This window comes from Gorilla gorilla, chromosome 1 (genome assembly GCF_029281585.2).
Source record: "Gorilla gorilla gorilla isolate KB3781 chromosome 1, NHGRI_mGorGor1-v2.1_pri, whole genome shotgun sequence".
Taxonomy (NCBI): Eukaryota; Metazoa; Chordata; class Mammalia; order Primates; family Hominidae; genus Gorilla; species Gorilla gorilla.
The window spans coordinates 186868062-186888921 of record NC_073224.2 but is presented as its reverse complement, the minus strand read 5'-3'; the positions used below and the strand labels follow the sequence as shown (position 1 = coordinate 186888921).

At 55.5% G+C, this 20860-nt stretch overlaps 1 protein-coding gene across 2 annotated transcripts in view; it reads right to left on the bottom strand.

Moving 5' to 3' along the window:
- Nucleotides 1-20860, bottom strand: part of SLC1A7 (solute carrier family 1 member 7) — a 59457-nt gene that overhangs the window by 1010 nt on the left and 37587 nt on the right. For both annotated transcript variants that reach the window (XM_063698576.1, XM_063698584.1), the window contains 5 exons: nucleotides 19346-19568; nucleotides 4462-4561; nucleotides 3560-3793; nucleotides 1617-1811; nucleotides 805-939 (listed from right to left, as the gene is read on the bottom strand). In XM_063698576.1, the coding sequence (XP_063554646.1) occupies nucleotides 805-939; nucleotides 1617-1811; nucleotides 3560-3793; nucleotides 4462-4561; nucleotides 19346-19568 (887 nt within the window). The remainder of the gene's footprint in view (nucleotides 1-804; nucleotides 940-1616; nucleotides 1812-3559; nucleotides 3794-4461; nucleotides 4562-19345; nucleotides 19569-20860) is intronic.

Sequence of the window (20860 nt, the reverse complement as noted above, 5' to 3'; positions counted from 1 at the left end):
GGTGGGGGGTGAGTGGTGGGCACTTGAAGGGGAGCTGGAAGAGGGCAGTGCTCAACCCAGCACAGTACAGCATGGCCGGTGACCAGCTGTCATGCAGAGCCTGCAGCCAGATGGCTTCCTAGCTCCTCCCAAGCCCACCCTTTGGCATCATTGAAGCAGCTTCTTGGCATGTAGCTGTGGGTTCCACAAGTCCCCATGCTTAGAAGGGTTAGGTTTGGTTTAATCCTCTGCTGTTTCTGTCTTGAAATTCTTTATACGTTTGTTTTTTGTTTGTTTGTTTGTTTTTTGAGACAGAGTCTTGCTCTGTCACTCAGGCTGGAGTGCAGTGGCGCCATCTCGGCTTACTGAAACCTCCATCTCCCAGGTTCAGGTAATTCTTGTGCCTCAGCCACCCGAATAGCTGGGATTATGGGCACATGTCACCAGTCCCAGCTGATTTTTTCTTTTCTAATTTTTAGTAGAGATGGGGATTTTGCGGTGTTGCCCAGGCTGGGCTCTGGAATTCCTGGGCTCAAGGAATGCTCCTGCCATGGCCTCTCAAAGTTCTGGGACATATAGGCGTGAGTCATCATGCCTGGCCTTTACAGTTTTTGGACTGGGTTCCACATTTTCATTTTTGAACACTGGACCCCACAAATTATGCAGCCAGGCCTGTGCTGATGAGTAGGGCACTCCCACAGTGCCAAGCAGGGCAGTCCCCAGCCTTCTACCCTGGGGAAGGGACTCAGCCGCTCACCCTGATCCCTGCTGACCCTGAAGTCAGCCCCTCCCAGAGGGCTAGAGCTAGAGGCAAAGTCCACTCACAGAGCCCAGTCAACAGCAATGATGAGGGTGATGTCATCGGTGGGCAGTCCCACGGAGGTGAGCACGATGACCATGGTGACGAGGCCGGCCTGGGGGATGCCAGCTGCCCCAATGCTGGCTGCAGTGGCTGTGATACTGCAGGGGGTGGGAAGGGGAAGAGGAGCAGCAGGAGGGGCAGGGTGCATTGTCAGGGTCTGGCTCCAAGGAAGAGGTTGAGTGTCAGGGCCTCTGGGACAGCCATTTGGTGTGAGGGGTGGGTAGGAATGCCACACCAAGGAGCTCTCGGAGTCGAGTCCCTCCTCACAGTCCTGCAGCCCCATGGACCCCCATTCCTGGCCTCAGGAGAACCCCTGGGAAATGTGCAAACACCTGTGTCTGGAGCTGTGCCTCTGTGGGTTCCAGGAAGCTATATTGCTATGGGGCTGCCCAGGGACTCTGACTGACCACCACATGGCTCTGCCTGCCTCCCTCTGGGGCCTGGCCTCCAGGGTCAGACCTGTGTGCTTGGCTGGCCTGTGAGGCCTCCGTCAGCCTCAGCTGCATCCCAGCACCCCTTCCTTGGCTCCTGCCGCAACAGCGGTCTCTCCAGGGTCCTGAGTCCTGTCCCTGGCCTCCACTCGCCCTGTGCCCACCAGCAATGCCCTCCCTCCCGGGCTGTCCTCCAGGCTTGGAGCTCCCAGTCCTGGCCCTCTGCCTGCTGTGCTCCAAGCCCAGGCTCGCTCGCCTCAGATACCCCTCAAGTCTGGGAGCCTGGGAATCCCCAAGGCCCCCAGCCCCCGCCCCATCCACACAGGTGCAGTGTCAGGGTGCACCTGATGGTGATGATCTGGCCAAAGTCCAGCTCGTAGTTGTTGACCTGGGCGATGAAGATGGCGGCCACAGCCTCATAGAGCGCAGTGCCGTCCATGTTGATGGTGGCACCCACGGGCAGCACGAAGCGAGCGATGCGCCGGTCGATGTGGTTGTTCTCCAGCAGGCACTTGAAGGTGATGGGCAGTGTGGCTGAGCTACGGTTAGAGGGGCCGGTGTCTGCCCAGCACCCTCCTCCAGGATGCCTGGGGGCGTCCGTCGGGAAGCTCACCCCTCCCCAGGCAGCCACCCCGCCAGGAGTGTTTGTGCCTCTGCGGCGCTGCTCCAGCAGGAGGTAAGGACCGCGGGCACTGCAGTGCTCTCACTTGGTTCTTCCTATGAGGGAGGTGTTTGGGTGCATTTTACAGATGAGGAAGCTGACGCCCAGAGGGCGGGGCTGACCCATGTCACACTGCTGTGCCGAGGGATATGGAGGTCTGAGCAGCAGGGCCCTGGGCCAGGCTGTCTGGGCTTAGATTCCAGCCTCCTGTCAAGTGGCCCTGGCAAGTTCCTGAACCCTGTGCCTCGGCATCTTTGTCCCAAAAAGACCCGGGTCACAGAGCTACTAGGAGGATTAAACGACTACGGGCTTGGACAGCACCTGGCCCATTGTACCCACTCAGTGAATGGTGACCATGACTATTATTATTACTATGTTTGTCATGAGAGTTCCCAGTGGCAGTGCTGGGACTAAAACAGGCCGGTGTGGCCCCCGTGTCTTCGTCTCCCCCGGGCCTCTGCCTGGAAGGCCGGTTCTACTCGCCAGAGCCTCTCAGGAGCTCCAGACCTGCTGGGCTTGAGGCTGCGGTTCCTGCTGGCAGGAGATGGTCAGGGGGCTGCTGGCTCTGGCAGGCTTGGCCCCTGACATGGGAGCTGGCATGTTTGGGGCTTTGTCCTGCCCCCTGACCCCCTATCTTCGGGAGGGTGTTCCTGGCAATGGCTCCTGGGCTTTTCTTCACTGGGGTCTGCTCCTGAATCCTGCAGGAGGTGCATCTGCTGCCAAGGGTGGGTGTCATATGACTGCTGGGTACAGAGGCCTGCAGGGCATTTTACAGATGGGGAAGCTGAGGCCCAAGTGAGGGCTAGAGGGAAGAGTGAGGCCTTCAGTGCCAGAAAGATGTGGGTTAAGTTCCTACGACTCCCTTAATGTGGAGCTCAGACACTTGCCATGGGGAGAGCCAAACTGCCTTCACAGCACTAAATGCTCCATAAGGGACCACTTCCTTCCTGCCCCCTCCACCAATGACATGGTTTGCACAACTCTAAATTCCTGAGGTCTCTGCACTGGGCTGCGGTTTGGGATCCTTAAGGCCAAGTGCTGGTTCACCTGGCCCAGCCTGGCAAGGAGGAGCTCAACCTCCACTGCAACCCTGTGAGTTGGAAGCTGGAATCTCCCCCAGTCTGTGCATGAGGAAAGCAATGCCCAGGCACAGCGAGTGAGTGACAGAGCCATGGCTCAAGTCCCTGAGGTCTAGGGACACTGCCAAGGTTGTGACAGGGCACCCAGCCAGGACATCCCAGCGGCAGTGGACAGGCCGAGCTCCTAGAGCAGCACAGGGCCCGACTTCAGGAGAAGCACCTTGTGGGGTAAAAGGCAGCAGCAGTGCGTTGCTGATGTGACTTCCCACTGACTCGACTGCGCTGTCTGCCCTGGCTCGTCGAGGCCGTCCCCATGCGGACTCAGTGAGCTTGAGGACTGGGGCCGTGGGGGAAGGAGAGGCCTCGACAAAGGCCAAAAGTCCCCCAAGTCAGTCTTGTTACCCTATCACCAGCCGTCCCCACATTTGTGAGGTGGGCCACACTGGCGTTTTGGTGGTTCTGTGGCTATGAACCAATGATGGCTGGACAGACGGACAGGGCTCAGCCCCTCCCAGCTCCCCACCGTCCTGCCCGTCCCCGGGGCTACCTGGAGGAGGTGGCCAGCGCGATGAGCAGAGCCTGCAGGATGCCGCGGATGAAGACGATGGGATTCTTCTTGGTGATGAAGAAGTAGAGCAGGGGCAGGATAAAGAGCCCGTGGAGCACCAGCCCGCACACCACGGTGACCGAGTAGAAGCCCAGCTTCTTGCCGACGGCCCTGGGGTCATCCATCTCCAGGATCTTACCCGCGATGAGGAACACAATGCCGAAGGGGAAATACCTGGGGGCGGCGGGGCAGCCAGGCTCAGGAACCAGGCAGGCAGACACACCCCGGCCCCAGCCACGCATCGCTGCGCGGCCTTCTCCCTGAGCTTCCTGGGGCTCCTGAGAGGACAGATCGAGACTGTGCCAAGGTGCCCGGCCCAGGCTCAGCACATGGCGTCCTTCATACCGTTACCTCCACCGCCCCAGCTCCGGACAACCTCTGCCACTCCTTCCCCCGCCCTGCCTTCAGGAGGCCCCCATTTCAGGCCCAACAACGCCAGAGTCTACACAGTGCGCCTGGGCAGCCCTCCCTCTGCGTTCCCCACTGAGCTCCTGAACTTTGGACTGTGGGCCAAGGAACAGCAGCTAGTCTTCACCGCCAGCTTTCCTTTCTCCAAAAGCTGAGCTGATAAGGCTCCATGTGATGGAGAAACTGAGCCCAGGAGAGCAGCAGAGTCGGGCCAAGCTCTTAGACCAGGCTGGAAGGGGCAGGCCCAGGGCCGGAGCCAGGCCTGGCTGGGGCTGGGGGACCCATGGAAACACATGTAGCTCCGGAGGCCCCGGCCCAGGGCTGAGCCTGGGCGCAGCTTTCTGCTCACTTTAGGGGAGAAGAGGGTGGGGTCTTGTCTTCCCTCCATCCACCCTGGGCTGGCCGGGGTGAGGTGGGTAAATGAGGAGGCTTACCACACAGCCACTGCCACGATCTTCATGACCGACTCATTGAGGCACTGGCAGAAGCTGACCAGGGGGGCCCCGCTGTCACCCATGCGGCCCAGCATGATGCCTGCGGGTCAGGGACACAATGCTGTGGTAAAGCAGGGACAGACCCACAGGCCCACATGGGTCTCAGCATGGCTGGCTTCCCAGCAGCCTTGATGCTCCAACACTCCCCCCACTCCCCCCACTCTCTCTCTCCCTCTCTCCTCCTCCACTCCACTACCGACCCCACAGTGCTCTCACGTCTTCCTCCTCTCTCACCTTCCTCCACGCAGCAGCCAATGTCACCTCCTCAAGATAAAAATGCTCCCTGCCAAGTGCACCCCTGGCTTTGCTGTGCACTTCGGCCATGACAAGCTCCCCGCTGCCTCACCCAGCTCGATGCCTCAGCCCCACTCGAGTGGGCCCTGCCTGCCTCTCCCTCCTGCTCCTGCCCATCTCACTGTGCCCTGGCACCACTGGCCTTCTTTAAGTTTCTGGAAGGAGGGAGTCCAGCTCTTCACTGCCTCAGGGCCTTTGCGCAAGCCATTTACGCAGTGCCCCAGGCACTGGCTGCCGGCTCTCCAAACAGCTTGGAAGCCATCCCCGCTCCCCTTTGCAAACTCCCACTTATTCTTCAATATCTCACCCTTAGGGCCTATTACAACATAACTGTCTGGGTTTTTTCCCGTCTCCTCTGCGAGGTTAGTTCAGCGAGAGCAAGAACTGCATCTCCTTAGCTGGAGCATGTTAGATGCACAGTGGTCAATGGTGAGTGAGGACTAGGGCCTTTCCTGGTGCTCCTGGCGCCTCCCCCTGCATTCTAGGCCTTCCTCCCCAGCTCGCACACACCAGGAAAGGGTGGTGTGGGAACGGCTCCGTGGGGTGAGCTCTGTCAGGCCAGTCCTGAAACAGGGGCTGAGTGGCTGCCCTACCTCCTGGTGAGACCGACATGGGGAGCAGAGCACTCTCTACAGCTGCGCTCATGAGGCCCACTGTCGTGCTGAGGCTCAGCCAGGAAGGCAGGGTGGGATTCAAACCGTGGCCTGTGGGACACCAGAGAAGGGCTCTTTCCCTGTCCTGAGAAGCCTGAGCCACACAGTCCATGGAGCAGCTACCCCGTGGTGACGGAGTGAGGTGGGGGCCCTGCCAGGGTGGGCAGGAGAGGCTGGAGTTGGAGGTGACCCTGGGCCTACCCCACCCACCTGTCTTCCTGCCGCCTGGCTGATGTGGACCCAGATTCCCCTGCGGGCTCCGCCCTCCCCAGGCTCCACCACCACCATGCACGGGCTTCCTGCCCCTCCTCAGGCCCATTTGGATTTTCCCAGGGGCATCCAAGGACTGGCTGCTGGGAGCCAGTGTGCATGGAACCCTAGTGTGGCACGGGGGCTCCCTCACGGCAGGGCCAGCAGGACCTTAGCACCAGCCACATCCCAGGGATGGGGTGGGGAAAGGAGGCTGGGTTGAGGGAACCAAAGAAAGCCCTGCTCGGAGCCGCTGTGCTAGTGTGCTCACTCACACGCGGGCAGACACTGGTATCTGCACCAACAGGCACAGGCACCGGCAGATGTGGACACTGACAGGCACAGGCACACACAGAAGCAGGTGCACACAGATACAGGCACGGAAAGACCAGGCACACGCTGATGCGGGGACACAGGAATGCAGCTGTACCCAGACATGAGCACAGGCAGATGTGGGCACACGCAGGCATGAGCACACACAGACGCAGGTGCACATAGACACAGGCACAGGTAAGCCAGGCGCATGTGATGGGGGAACACAGGGACACAGGTGCACACAGACACAGGCACGGAGAGGCCAGGCACACACTGATGCAGGGACACAGAGATGCACGTGCACACAGACACAGGCACTGGCAGATGTGGGCACATAAAGGCATGAGCATACACAGTAAGCCACACACTGCCTTGGTACATTCACACACCCTGCCTTGGTACACTCACACACCCCGCCTTAGTACACTCACACACCTTGCCTCAGTACATTCACACCGCCTCGGTACACTCACACACTCTGCCTCGTTACACTCACACCGCCTCGGTACACTCAACTCGCCTTGGTACACTCACCCTGCCTCGATACACTCACACACCCCGCCTCGTTACACACACACTGCCTTGGTACACTTAAACCCGCCTCAGTACACTCACACAACCTGCCTAGGTACACTCACACACCCCAGCTCAATACACTCCCACACCCTGCCTCGGTACACACACACAACTTGCCTCGGTACACTCAACTGCCTCGGTACACTCCACCTTGTTACACTCACACACTCCACCTCGGTACATTCACCCTGACTTGGTACACTCACACACACTGCCTCGGTACACTCACACACACCACCTCAGTACACTCACACCACCTTGGTACATTCACATCGCCTCGGTACACTCACACCGCCTCGGTACACTCACACAACCCGCCTCGGTACACTCACACAAACTGCCTTGGTACAGTCACACCACCTCAGTGCATTCACACACACCACCTTGGTACACACACACCCCGCCTCAGTACACTCACTCCACCTCAGTACACTCACACAACTCGCCTCGGTACACTCAACTGCCTTGGTACACTCACACTGCCTTGGTATGCTCACACCCCCCCACCTCATTACACTCACACACCCCACCTCAGTACATTCACCCCACCTTGGTACACTCACACACACCACCTCGGTACACCCACATGCCCCACGTTGTTACTTTCACACGCCTAGCCTCGATACACTCACACACCCTGCCTTGGTACACTCAAACCGTGCATCTGTACACTCACATAAACCGACTCGGTACACTCACACTGTCTCGGTAAATTCACCCCATCTTGGTACACTCACACACCCTGTCTCAGTACACTCACACCACCTTGGTACACTCACACATCCCGCCTAGGTACACTCACACATCTCGCCTCGGTACATTCACACACCCTGCCTCGGTACACTCACACACCTTGCTTCATTACAATTGCACACCCCACCTTGGCACACTCACACACTCCACCTCGGTACACTCACACGCACATAAACCCCAGCTCGGTACACTCACACCCCATGCCTCAGTACACTCACACACTCCACTTCGATACACTCACACACCCTGACTTGGTAAACTTACACACCACTTCAGTACACATACCACTTTGGTACACTCACACATCCACACACACTGCCTCAGTACACACACACACCGCCTCAATACACTCACACACAGTGCCTTGGTACACTCACATACCCCGCCTTGATACATTCACACACCCAGCCTTGGTACACTCACAGATACTGCCTCAGAACACTGACACACCCTGCCTCAATACACTCACAGATACCACCTCAGAACACTCACACACCCTGCCTCAGTATGCTCACTTTGCCTCGATACACTCACACGACCTGCCTCGGTACACTCACACACACCCCCTCAGTACACTCACATACACCACCTCGGTACACTCACATAACTTGCCTCGGTACACTCACACACCCCGCCTCAGTACACTCACACAACCCACCTTGGTACCCTCACACACACTGTCTTGGTGCACTCAAACAACCTGCCTCGATACAATCACACGCACTGCCTCAGTATGCTCACACACACTGCCTCGGCACACTCACAGAACCCGCCTCAGTACACCCACACGCCCCGCCTTGGTACACTCACATGTCCCACCTCAGTACACTCACAGATATCACCTCAGAACATTCACACACCCTGCCTCAGTACACTCACACACCCTGTCTTGGTACACTCATTTTTTCTCGGTACACTCACACACCCCGCCTTGGTACACTCAACCCACCTCGGTACCCTCACACACTGCCTTGGTGCACTCACACAACCTGCCTCGGTATACTCACACACACCCCCTCGGTACACTCACACACACTGCCTCAGAACACTCACACAACCCACCTCGGTACACTCACACACAGTGCCTTGGCACACTCAGAACCTGCCTCAGTACACTCACACACCCCACCTCGGTACACTCACACACCCTGCCTCGGTATAATCACAAAACCCGCCTTGGTACAATCACACACACCACCTCGGTACACTCACACATACTGCCTCGGTACACTCAAACACCTCGCCTCGGTACACTCACAAACCCTGCCTCCAAGCACTCACACATCCCACCTCAGTACACTCGCTCTGCCTCAGTACACTCACACAACCCACCACAGTACACCCACACCACCTGCCTTGGTACAGTCACACACAGTGCCTTGGTACACTCACACACAGCACCTCAGTACACTCACACACACCGCCTCAGTACACTCACACACTCCGCCTCAGTACATTCACACAACCCACCTTGGTACTATCACACATACTGCATCGGTACACTCACACACCCTTGCTTCAATACACTCACACACCCCCACCTTGGTATACTCACCCCACCTCGGTACACTCACACACCATGCCTCGGTACACTCACACACCACAACTCGGTACACTCACACCACCTCGGTACACTCACATACCCTGCCTCGGTACACTCACACATTTTGCCTTGGTACACTCACACACCCTACCTTGGTACACTCACTTTGCCTTGGTACACTCACACCTCAGTACACACACCACGTCTTGGTAAACTCACACACCCCGCCTCTGTACACTCACATGCACTGCCTCAATACACAAACATGCCCCACCTCGGTACACTCACATGCCCCGCCTCAGTATACTCACCCTGCCTCGGTACACTCACACTGCCTTGGTAGGCTCACACACCCTGTCTCGGTACACACACACACTCCACTCGTACCAAAACCTGCCTTGCTACACTCACACACCCCACCTTGGTACACACATATGGTCACACCACCTTGGTACACTCACACACTCCACCTTGTTACACTCACACTGCCTCAGTACACTCACACACCCCGCCTTGGTACACTCACCCTGCCTCAATGCATTCACACATCACCCTTGTTACACTCAAACTGCCTCAGAACACTCATACACCCTGCCTCAGTACACTCACACCATCCACCTCAGCATACTCACACACCCTGCCTCGGTACACACATACACACCACCTCAGTACACTCACACCTACCACCTCAGTACGTTCACACACACCACCTCGGTACGCTCACTCTGCCTGAGTACACTCATACCACCTCAGTACACTCACATAACTGGCCTCGGTACACTCACACATACCGCCTCGATACACTCACATTGCCTCAGTACACTCACACAACTTTCTTCGGTACAGTCACACAACCTGCTTCAGTACACTCACACACCCTGCCTTGGTACACTCACACCGCCTTGGTACACTTACACACTCTGCCTCATTACACTCACATACACTGCCTCGGTACACCCACACCACCTTAGTACACTCACTCCACCTCATTACACTCACACCACCTTGGTACACTCACATACCCTGCCTCGGTACACTCATCCTGCCTCGCACTCACACACCACCTCTCATTACACTTACACTGCCTCAAAACACTCACACCCTGCCTCTGTACACTCACAACCCGCCTCTGTACACTCACACACCCCGCCTCAGTACATGCCCACATACCGCCTCGGTAGGCTTACACATACCATCTCGGTACAGACACACGCTGCCTCGGTACACTCACAGAATCTTGGTACACTCACATAACCTGCCTTGGTACACTCATACATACCGCCTCAGTACACTCACACACTGCCTCGGTACACTCACACTGCCTCAGTATAATCACTCCACCTTGGTACACTCACACACCCCTCCTTGGTACACTCACACTGCCTCAGTACCTCACATACCGCCTCGGTACACACACATACCCCGCCTTGATAGACTGACACACACCACCTCAGTATGCTCACACAGCCCGCCTCGGTATACTCACACAACCTGCCTTGGTACACTCACACACCTCACCTCAGTACACTCAACCGCCTCAGTACACTCACTCATACCACCTTGGTATACTCACACACCCCACCACAATACCCTCACTTTGCCTCGGTACACTGACACATACCACCTCAGTACACTCATACCCATTGCCTCAGTATACTCACACCACCTTGGTACACACACACACCCCGTCTGAGTACACTCACACACCTTGCCTCAGTACACTCACACTGCCTCGGTACACTCACACACACCACCTCGGTACACTCACACCCCTCCTTGTTACACACACACCTTACCTTTTCACACACCCTGTCTCAGTACACTCACACTGCCTCGGTACACTCACACACACCACCTCGGTACACTCACACCCCTCCTTGTTACACACACACCTTACCTTTTCACACACCCTGTCTCAGTACACACACACACCATCTTGGTACACTTACACACCCCACCTTGGTACACTCACACACCCTGCCTCAGTACACTCACACACACCGCCTTGGTACACTCGCATTGCCTTGGTACATTCACACACCCCAACTCAGTACACTCAGAAACCATGCCTCTGTACATTCACACACCACACCACCTCGTTATACTCACACCATCTCAGTACACTCACACACTCCATCTGAGTACACTCACACACCTTGTCTTGGTACACTCACACCACCTTGGTACACACACACCTTGCCTCTCTGTACACTCACACACCCCCACCTTGATACCTTCACATATACCACCTTGACACACTCATACAACCCGCCTCAGAACACTCACACATCCACATACACCCACACACACCACCTCAGTACATTCACACACCCCACCTTGGTATACTCACACAACCCACCTTGGTACACTCATACAACCTGCCTCGCTACACTCACACGCACCGCCTCGGTACACTTGCACACCCAACCTTGGTACACTCACACACACCACCTCGGTACACATACACACCCCGCCTCAGTACACTCACACAACCCACCTCGGTACACTCACATGCCCCACCTCGGTACACTCACACACCCCGCCTCAGTACACTCACACGTCTTGCTTCAGTACACTCACATGTCCCACCTCAGTCCACTCATACACACTGCCTTGGTGCACTCACAAAGGCTGCCTCAGTACATTCACACACACCGCCTCGGTACACTCGCTCACCCAACCTTGGTATACTCACACACACCGCCTCAATACACATACACATACCACCTCAGTACACTCACACAACCCACCTCGGTACACTCACACACCTTTCCTCGGTACACTCACACGACTTGCCTTGGTACACTCACATGCCTTGCCTGTGTACACTCATACATACCACCTCGGTACACTCATACACATTGCCTTGGTACACTCACACACTGCCTTGGTATACTCACACACTTTGCTTCAGTATGCTCACACACCCGCCTCAGTACACTCACATCACCTCAGTACACTGCCATACCCCGCCTCAGTACACTCACACACTTTGCCTTGGTACACTCAGACTGCCTCGATACATTCACACACCCCACCTCAGTCCACTCACACACCCTGCACCGGTACACTCCCACACTGCGCCTTGGTCCACTCACACACACCACCTCAGTCCACTCAGATACCCTGCCTTTGTCCACTTACACACCCCACCTTGGTACATTCACAAAACCCGCCTCGGTACACTCACACACACCACCTCGTTACACTCACACACACTGCCGCAGTACACTCACACACCCCACCTTGGTACACTTACACACCCTGCCTCGGAACACTCACACAAATCGTCTTGGTACTCTCACACTGCCTTGGTACACTCATATACCCACACGCACTGCCTCGGTACACTCACACACCCCACCTCGGTACACTCGCACACCCCACCTCGGTACACTCGCACACCCCACCTCGGTACACTTGCACACCCTGCTTTGGTACACTCACACACACTGCCCCATTACACTCACACACACTGCCTTGTTACACTCACACTGCCTCAGGACACTCACACATCTCACAATGGTACACTCACACCACCTCAAAACACCCACACACACCACCTCGGTACACTCACACACCCTACCTCAGTACACTCACCCTGACTCATCACACTCACTCACCCTGCCTTGGTACACTCATGCCTACTCGGTACACTCACACAACCCGCCTCAGTACACTCACACCCCACCTCAGTACACTGACACACCTTGCCTTGGTACACTCACACTCATCTTGGTACACTCACACCCCACCTCAGTACACTCACACACCTTGCCTCGGTACACTCACAGTCATCTTGGTACACTCACAAACCATGTCTCGGTACACTCACACCAGCTTGGTACACTCACACAGTGTCAGTACACTCATACACCCCGTCTCAGTACACTCACACACCCCGTCTCAGTACACTCACACACCTCGTCTTGGTACACTCACACACCCTGCCTCGGTACACTCACACACCCTGCCTTGGTACACTTACACACCGCCTCGGTACACTCACATGCACACTCAGTACACTCACACGCCTGCCTCGGTACACTCACACTCTTTGTCTTGGTACACTCACATGTCCCACCTCAGTACACTCACACGCCCTGCCTCGGTACCCTCATACGCCCCGCCTCAGTACACTCACACAAGTTTCCTCAGTACACTCACACACCCCACCTCGGTACACTCACACACACCACCTCAGTACACTCACATGCCCTGCCTTTGTACACTCACACAGCCCACCTCGGTAAACTCACACAGCATGCCTCGGTAAACTCACACCCCCCATCTCAATACACTCACACACCCCACCTTGGTGCACTCACCCCACCTTGGTACATTCACACACCACACCTCAGTACACTGACATTGCCCTGGTACACTCACACCACCTCGGTACACTCAAACACCCTGCCTCGGTACACTCACACATTCCACTTTGGTACACTCACAAAATCCACCTTGGTACACTAACACTGCCCGCCTCGGTACACTCACCCACCTCACCTCTGTACACTCACACCGCTTTGGAACACTTACACATTCCACCTCGTTACACTCACACCACCTTGGTACACTCACACACACCACCTCGGTACACTCACACACACCACCTCAGTACACTCACCGCACCTCGATACACTCACACACCCTGCTTTGTTATACTCACATTGCCTCAGTACACTCACACAATTTTCCTCGGTACACTCACACGACCTGTCTCGTTTCATGCACACACCTCATCTCGGTTCATGCACACACCTCACCTTGGTACACACACACACACCACCTTGGTACACTCACACTGCCTCAGAACACTCACACTGCCTCAGTACACTCACACCGCCTCAGTACACTCACACACCCTGCCTCGGTACACTCACACTCCCTGTCTTGGTACACTCACACACCTCGTCTTGGTACACTCACACCTCCTCTGTACACTCACACTCCCCATCTTGGTACACTCACACACCCCGATTCGGTACACTCACACACCCTGCCTTGGTACACTCACACAACCCGCTTCAATACACTCACACACTCCACCTCAGTACACTTACACACCCAGCCTCGGTACACACACATTTTGCCTTGCTACACTCACTTTGCCTCGGTACACTCACCACACCTCAGTACACTCACACACCACGTCTCAGTAAACTCACACACCCTGCCTCTGTACACTCACATGCACTGCCTTAATACACATGCACACGCCCCACCTCGGTACACTCACATGCCCCGCCTCAGTATACTCGCCCTGCCTTGGTACACTCACACTGCCTCAGTAGGCTCACACACCCCATCTCGGTACACACACACCCCACTCGTACACTCACAAAACCTGCCTTGCTACACTCACACACCCTGCCTCGGTACACTCACACACCCCACCTCCGTACACTCACACTGCCTTGGTACATTCACACACTCTGCCTCGTTACACTCACACACCCCACCTCAGTACACTCACACTGCCTTGGTACACTTACACAGTCCGCCTTGTTACATTCACACACCCTGCCTTGGTACATTCATATGGTCACACCATCTTGGTATACTCACATACTCCACCTTGTTACACTCACACTGCCTCGGTACACTCACACACCCAGCCTTGGTACACTCACCCCACCTCAATGCATTCACACATCACCCTTGTTACACTCAAACTGCCTCAGAACACTCATACGCCCTGCCTCAGTACACTCACACCACCCGCCTCAGCACACTCACACACCCCGCCTCAGTACACACATACACACTGCCTCAGTACACTCACACATACCCCTCCTCGGTACACTCACACTGCCTTGGTACCTCACACACCACCTTGGTACACATACATATCCCACCTCGATACACTGACACACACCACCTCAGTATGCTTACACAGCCTGCCTCGGTATACTCACACACCCTGCCTTGGTACACTCACACATCTCGCCTCAGTACACTCAACCGCCTCAGTACACTCACACCACCTTCGTATTCTCACACACCATGCCTTGATACACTCACACACCCCATCACGATACCCTCACTTTGCCTCGGTACACTGACACCACCTCAGTACATTCATATCCATTGCCTCAGTATACTCATACCACCTCGGTACACTCACACTGCCTTGATACACTCATACACCTTGCCTCAGTACACTCACACTGCCTCAGTACACACACACACCACCTTGGTACACTCATACCCCTCCTCGTTACACTCACACCCCTCCTCGTTACACTCACACACCTCATCTTGGCACACACCCTGTCTCAGTACACACACACACTGCCTCGGTACACTTGCACACCCCCCACCTTGGTACACTCACACACCCTGCCTCAGTACACTCACACACACCACCTCGGTACACTCGCATTGCCTTGGTACATTCACACACCCCAACTCAGTACACTCAGAAACCATGCCTCTGTACATTCACACACCACACCACCTCGTTATACTCACACCATCTCAGAACACTCACACACCCATCTGAGTACCCTCACACACCTTGTCTCGGTACACTCACACCACCTTGGTACACACACACCTTGCCTCTCTGTACACTCACACACCCCCACCTTGATACCTTCACATACACCACCTTGGTACACACACACCTTGCCTCTCTGTACACTCACACACCCCCACCTTGATACCTTCACATACACCACCTTGACACACTCATACACCCCGCCTCAGAACACTCACACATCCACATACACCCACACACACCGCCTCGGTACATTCACACACCCCACCTCGGTATACTCACACAACCCACCTTGGTACACTCACACAACCTGCCTCACTACACACACACACTGCCTCAGTACACTCGCACACCTGACCTTGGTACACTCACACACACCACCTCATTACACATACACATCCCGCCTTGGTACACTCACACAACCCACCTTAGTACACCCACACACCCTGCCTCGGTACACTCACACACCGTGCCTCGGTACACTCACACGTCTTGCTTCGGTACACTCACACGTCCCACCTTGGTCCACTCATACACACCACCTTGGTGCACTCACAAACACTGCCTCAGTACACTCACACATACCACCTCGGTACACTTGCACACCTGACCTTGGTATACTCACACACACTGCCTCGGTATGCATACACACACCGCCTTGGTACACTCACACAACCCGCCTTGGTACACTCACACACCTTGCCTTGGTACACTCACATGCTTTGCCTCTGTACACTCACACACACCGCCTTGGTACACTCACACATACCACCTCAGTACACTCACACACATTGCCTCGGTACACTCACACACATTGCCTTGGTACACTCACACACTGCCTTGGTATACTCACATTGCTTCAGTACGCTCACACACCCACCTCAGTACACTCACATCACCTCGGTACACTGCCACACCCCGCCTCAGTACACTCACACACTTTGCCTTGGTACACTCAGACTGCCTCAATACATTCACACACCCCACCTCAGTCCACTCACACACCCTGTACCGGTACACTCCCACACCCTGCCTTGGTCCACTCACAAACACCGCCTCGGTACACTCACACACACTGCCTCAGTCCACTCAGACACCCCGCCTTTGTCCACTCACACACCCCACCTTGGTACATTCACACAACCCACCTCGGTACACTCACACACACCACCTTGGAACACTCACACACACCACCTCGTTACACTCACACACACTGCTGCAGAACACTCACACACCCCGCCTCAGTACACTCACACACCCCGCCTCGGAACACTCACACAAATCATCTCGGTACTCTCACACTGCCTTGGTACACTCACATACCCACACAGACCGCCTCGGTACACTCGCACACCCCACCTCGGTACACCCGCACACCCCACCTCGGTACATTCACACACACTGATGCAGAACACTCACACACCCTGCTGCAGAACACTCACACACCCCGCCTCAGTACACTCACACACCCCGCCTCGGAACACTCACACAAATCATCTCGGTACTCTCACACTGCCTTGGTACACTCACATACCCACACACACCACCTTGGTACACTTACACACCCCACCTCGGTACACCCGCACACCCCACCTCGTTACACTCACACACACTGCTGCAGAACACTCACACACCCCACCTCAGTAGACTCACACACCCCACCTCGGAACACTCACACAAATCATCTCGGTACTCTCACACTGCCTTGGTACACTCACATACCCACACACAACGCCTCGGTACACTCACACACCTCACCTCGGTACACTCACACACACTGCCTCATTGCACTCACACACCCCACCTTGGTACACTCACACACACCACCTCAGGACACACACACCTCACAACAGTACACTCACACCACTTTGAAACACCCACACACCGCCTTGGTACACTCACACACCCTGCCTCAGTACACTCGCCCTGACTCGTTACACTCACGCACCCTGCCTCAGTACACTCATACCTCCTCGGTACACTCACACAACCCACCTCATTACACACACACCCCGCCTTGGTGCACTCACACACACTGCCTCAGGACACTCACACACCCCACAACAGCACACTCACACCACCTTGAAACACCCACACACACCGCCTCGGTACATGCACACACCCTGCCTCAGTACACTCACCCTGACTCATTACACTCACGCATCCTGCCTCGGTACACTCATACCTCCTTGGTACACTCACACACCCCACCTCAGTACACTCACATACCTTGCCTTGGTACACTCACACTCCTTGTCTCGGTACACTCACAGACCATGTCTTGGTACACTCACACACACCACCTTGGTACACTCACACAGTGTCGGTACATTCATACACCCCATCTTGGTACACTCACACACCCTGCCTTGGTACACTCACACTGCCTCGGTACACTCACACACACCGCCTTGGTACACTCACACACCCTGCCTCGGTACACTTACACCCTGCCTCGGTACACTTACACACTGCCTCGGTACACTTACACACTGCCTCGGTACACTCACACGCCCTGCCTCGGTACCCTCATATGCCCCGCCTCAGTACACTCACACAAGTGTTCACGGATGCACAGACAGTTACACATGCGCAGCGAACACTCAGTGAGTTGAGTCCAAGGGTCTCCCATTCTTTTGCTCTGCCAGTAGATGCCCTTTTCTTATGTTCCCAGCCCTGAGAAAGGCTGAGTTTTGGGACTGCTTGTCAGATGTGCCGAGAGGCACTTTCAGACATTGTTGTTTCACACACTTGGGTCACCGAGGCCCTGGCCCCTCTGCACGCCTGGCGTTTTGGCCCAGATGAGAAGAGCTCCATTACCCATTGTCACCCAGCCATCCACCCATCTCCCTACCAGGTCTGCTGAGTGCCTGTTCTAGCCACAGCAGCGGTGGGCTCTGGGGTGGATGGAGACAAGCCCGTCTGCCAGTGTGAGGCTGGTCATGGCTGTGCAGACAGCAAGCAATGATATCCTTGCAATCGAGTCTAGTTCTCACAGAGTAACCAGGCAGTGTAGCCCGGGGCACTCAGCCTAGTCTAGGGAGGACTCTCCTGAGGGCATGGCACTTGTGGGGAGCACCCTGAAGATGACAAACGCGGAGGGGGAGTGGCAAGAGCAGCCGGGCTGAGGGTTATGCGGAGAGGAGCACACGGGCCAGTCTCACAGGGCTCTTCAGCCGGCACTAGGGGTTCGGCCCCTTTCCAGGGGCAATGGGCAGAGCACGGTCAGACTTGTGACCTCCTGAGCTGGACACACCAGCAGGGACAGCCCTGGAAGTTTTCTAGGCAGCTTTCACAGGAACCAGGCGAGAGACCACACGGCCTTGACCCAGGCACTGACGTGGGGTAGAGGGAAATGCGCGGCTTGGAGGGGACTTTGGGGGCAGACCCGACAGGATGCAAAGGTGGGGGCCAAGGCAGAGGACGAGGTAGAAAGTCACCCCCAGAGTTTTTGCATGAACGAGAATGGTGAGGTCTTTTCCTTGACAAGAAAACCCAGTGGAGGAGTCAGGGATGGCAGGCAGGACATTTCCACAGGCTTTGTGGGGTCTGAAGCTTGTATAATTTGGGACCCATCTTTAAGAAAAATAACACAAAATTTAAAAACCAAGGTGCGGGCCTCCAAGGGGCTTGCATAGGTGAGGGGCCTGGCATCCCAGAGGAGGGCAGCAAAGGGAAGGGTGTGGCAGGGATGCCAGCTGTGGGCCTCAGAAATGGCCCAGACAGGCCTGAGGGGGAGGTGCCAGGGGGAAGCCCCTGGGGTGGGGTGGGGAGGCGAGGGATTTAAATAAACAGGAGTGGTGAATATTTCCAGTTTTTCACAGTAAACCTCTCCAGCATTCTCCCCAGACCTCAGTAAGAGGTGGAGGAGCAGGCTGCTGGGAGGGGCTGGGGGCCCGGCTCCACGGCACTGCTGGGCAGGTGGGCAGCACATACCCATGGTGGCAGAGAAGAAGACGATGCCCAGCACATTCATGCCATCGCTGGTGCCCGGCTCTGACTTGTAAACGACCTCGGGCGGCGGGGTCAGGTCCAGGGCGAAGTTCTGCACATGGGAGCCATTCTCCTCCTGGACCCCGTAGATGAGGATCCGCCGAGGAGGGGCCTCCTCTGGTGCCACCTTGGGGGACTTGACAACTGGGGTGGTCTTGGTGCGGTACTGGTGGGTGACACCCCACCCAGAGAGAAGTCAGGGCCAAGGGTTGTTACAAATATTAACGACAACAATAATAGCATCTTGAAGGCACATTTGTATCCATTCCTATCCTATTTGATTGACAGTAACCCTGTGAGGCAGGCAGAGCAGGGATTGCTATCGATATTTTACCCAAGGAAAGCTGCAACTCCTTCCTCTACCACCACACCACCCAGCCACGCTGCCTCCTGCCTTCATTCCTCTTCTTACTTCTATACCTCATCACCCCATCTGGGTCCCTCTTAACTGCCTGCCCAGCCCCTTATCCACCCATCTGTCCCCTCCCAATCATCCAGTATCCATCCACCTGGTGGTCTGCTGGCCCTGCTGCCCACCAGGTGGAAACTTGGACCTTCTTTTTGAAGAAGCATAGCCTGCCCCAAGCCTTGTTGATGAGATGAAGCCCATGCACAAGAAAATGACCTTCCTGAGCCACGTACCTTTCCCTCTCTGCCCCCAGAGCATTCATGGGTCTCACCCCATCATCCCTCAGGTACTGGGAGCCCAAAAAGGGAGCCTGCTCTCCCCTCAAACATCACTGCATCGATAAGGCCAACCACTCAGGAAACATATGAGACCTGAAGTCTCTGCTTCCTTTTCCTCCTCTGTAAAATGGGACCGTGATAGCATCTACTGCATGAAATGAAATGAGACGATGTATATAAAGTGCTTACAACAGTTCCTGGTACATGTTAAGCCCCATGGAAGCATTACTGCTACCATCATCGTCATCATCATGGTGAACACTCTGTGCTGGTTGCTGGAGATACACAAATGAACCTGACATGATTTCTGCCTTGGGGAGGGAGTGACTAATTGGCTGAAAGAGTTAGCTTCACAAAGAAGGGGACATTTGACTTGAGCCCTGAAGGATGGGTAGGAGTTTGCCAAAAGAGAAAGGGCATTCCAGATAGTTACAGAGTAGAGCAACATTCTTTTTCTTTATCTCTCACACCCTCAATGATTCCCAATTACAGTAGAAACTCCCTAGCCTAGCATTCAGTCCCCTTCACAATCTGGCTTATTTCATAGATGTCAGGAGAGACGCGGCGATATGCCAAAGCTTTCACAGCTCCCTATTCAGAAGCCTCCTCTCTATATCTCAGCCACTTCCTTTGTGTCCCCAGGCTCAACACAGGGCCCAGCCCAGGAAAGGGGTTCAGGAAACCCTTGCTGGATTAAGTCAACCAACCAGCTGACAGTTTAGAAAGGGAAAAAGAATTGGAAATTATTCAACGGGCAGGCAAAGACTGAGC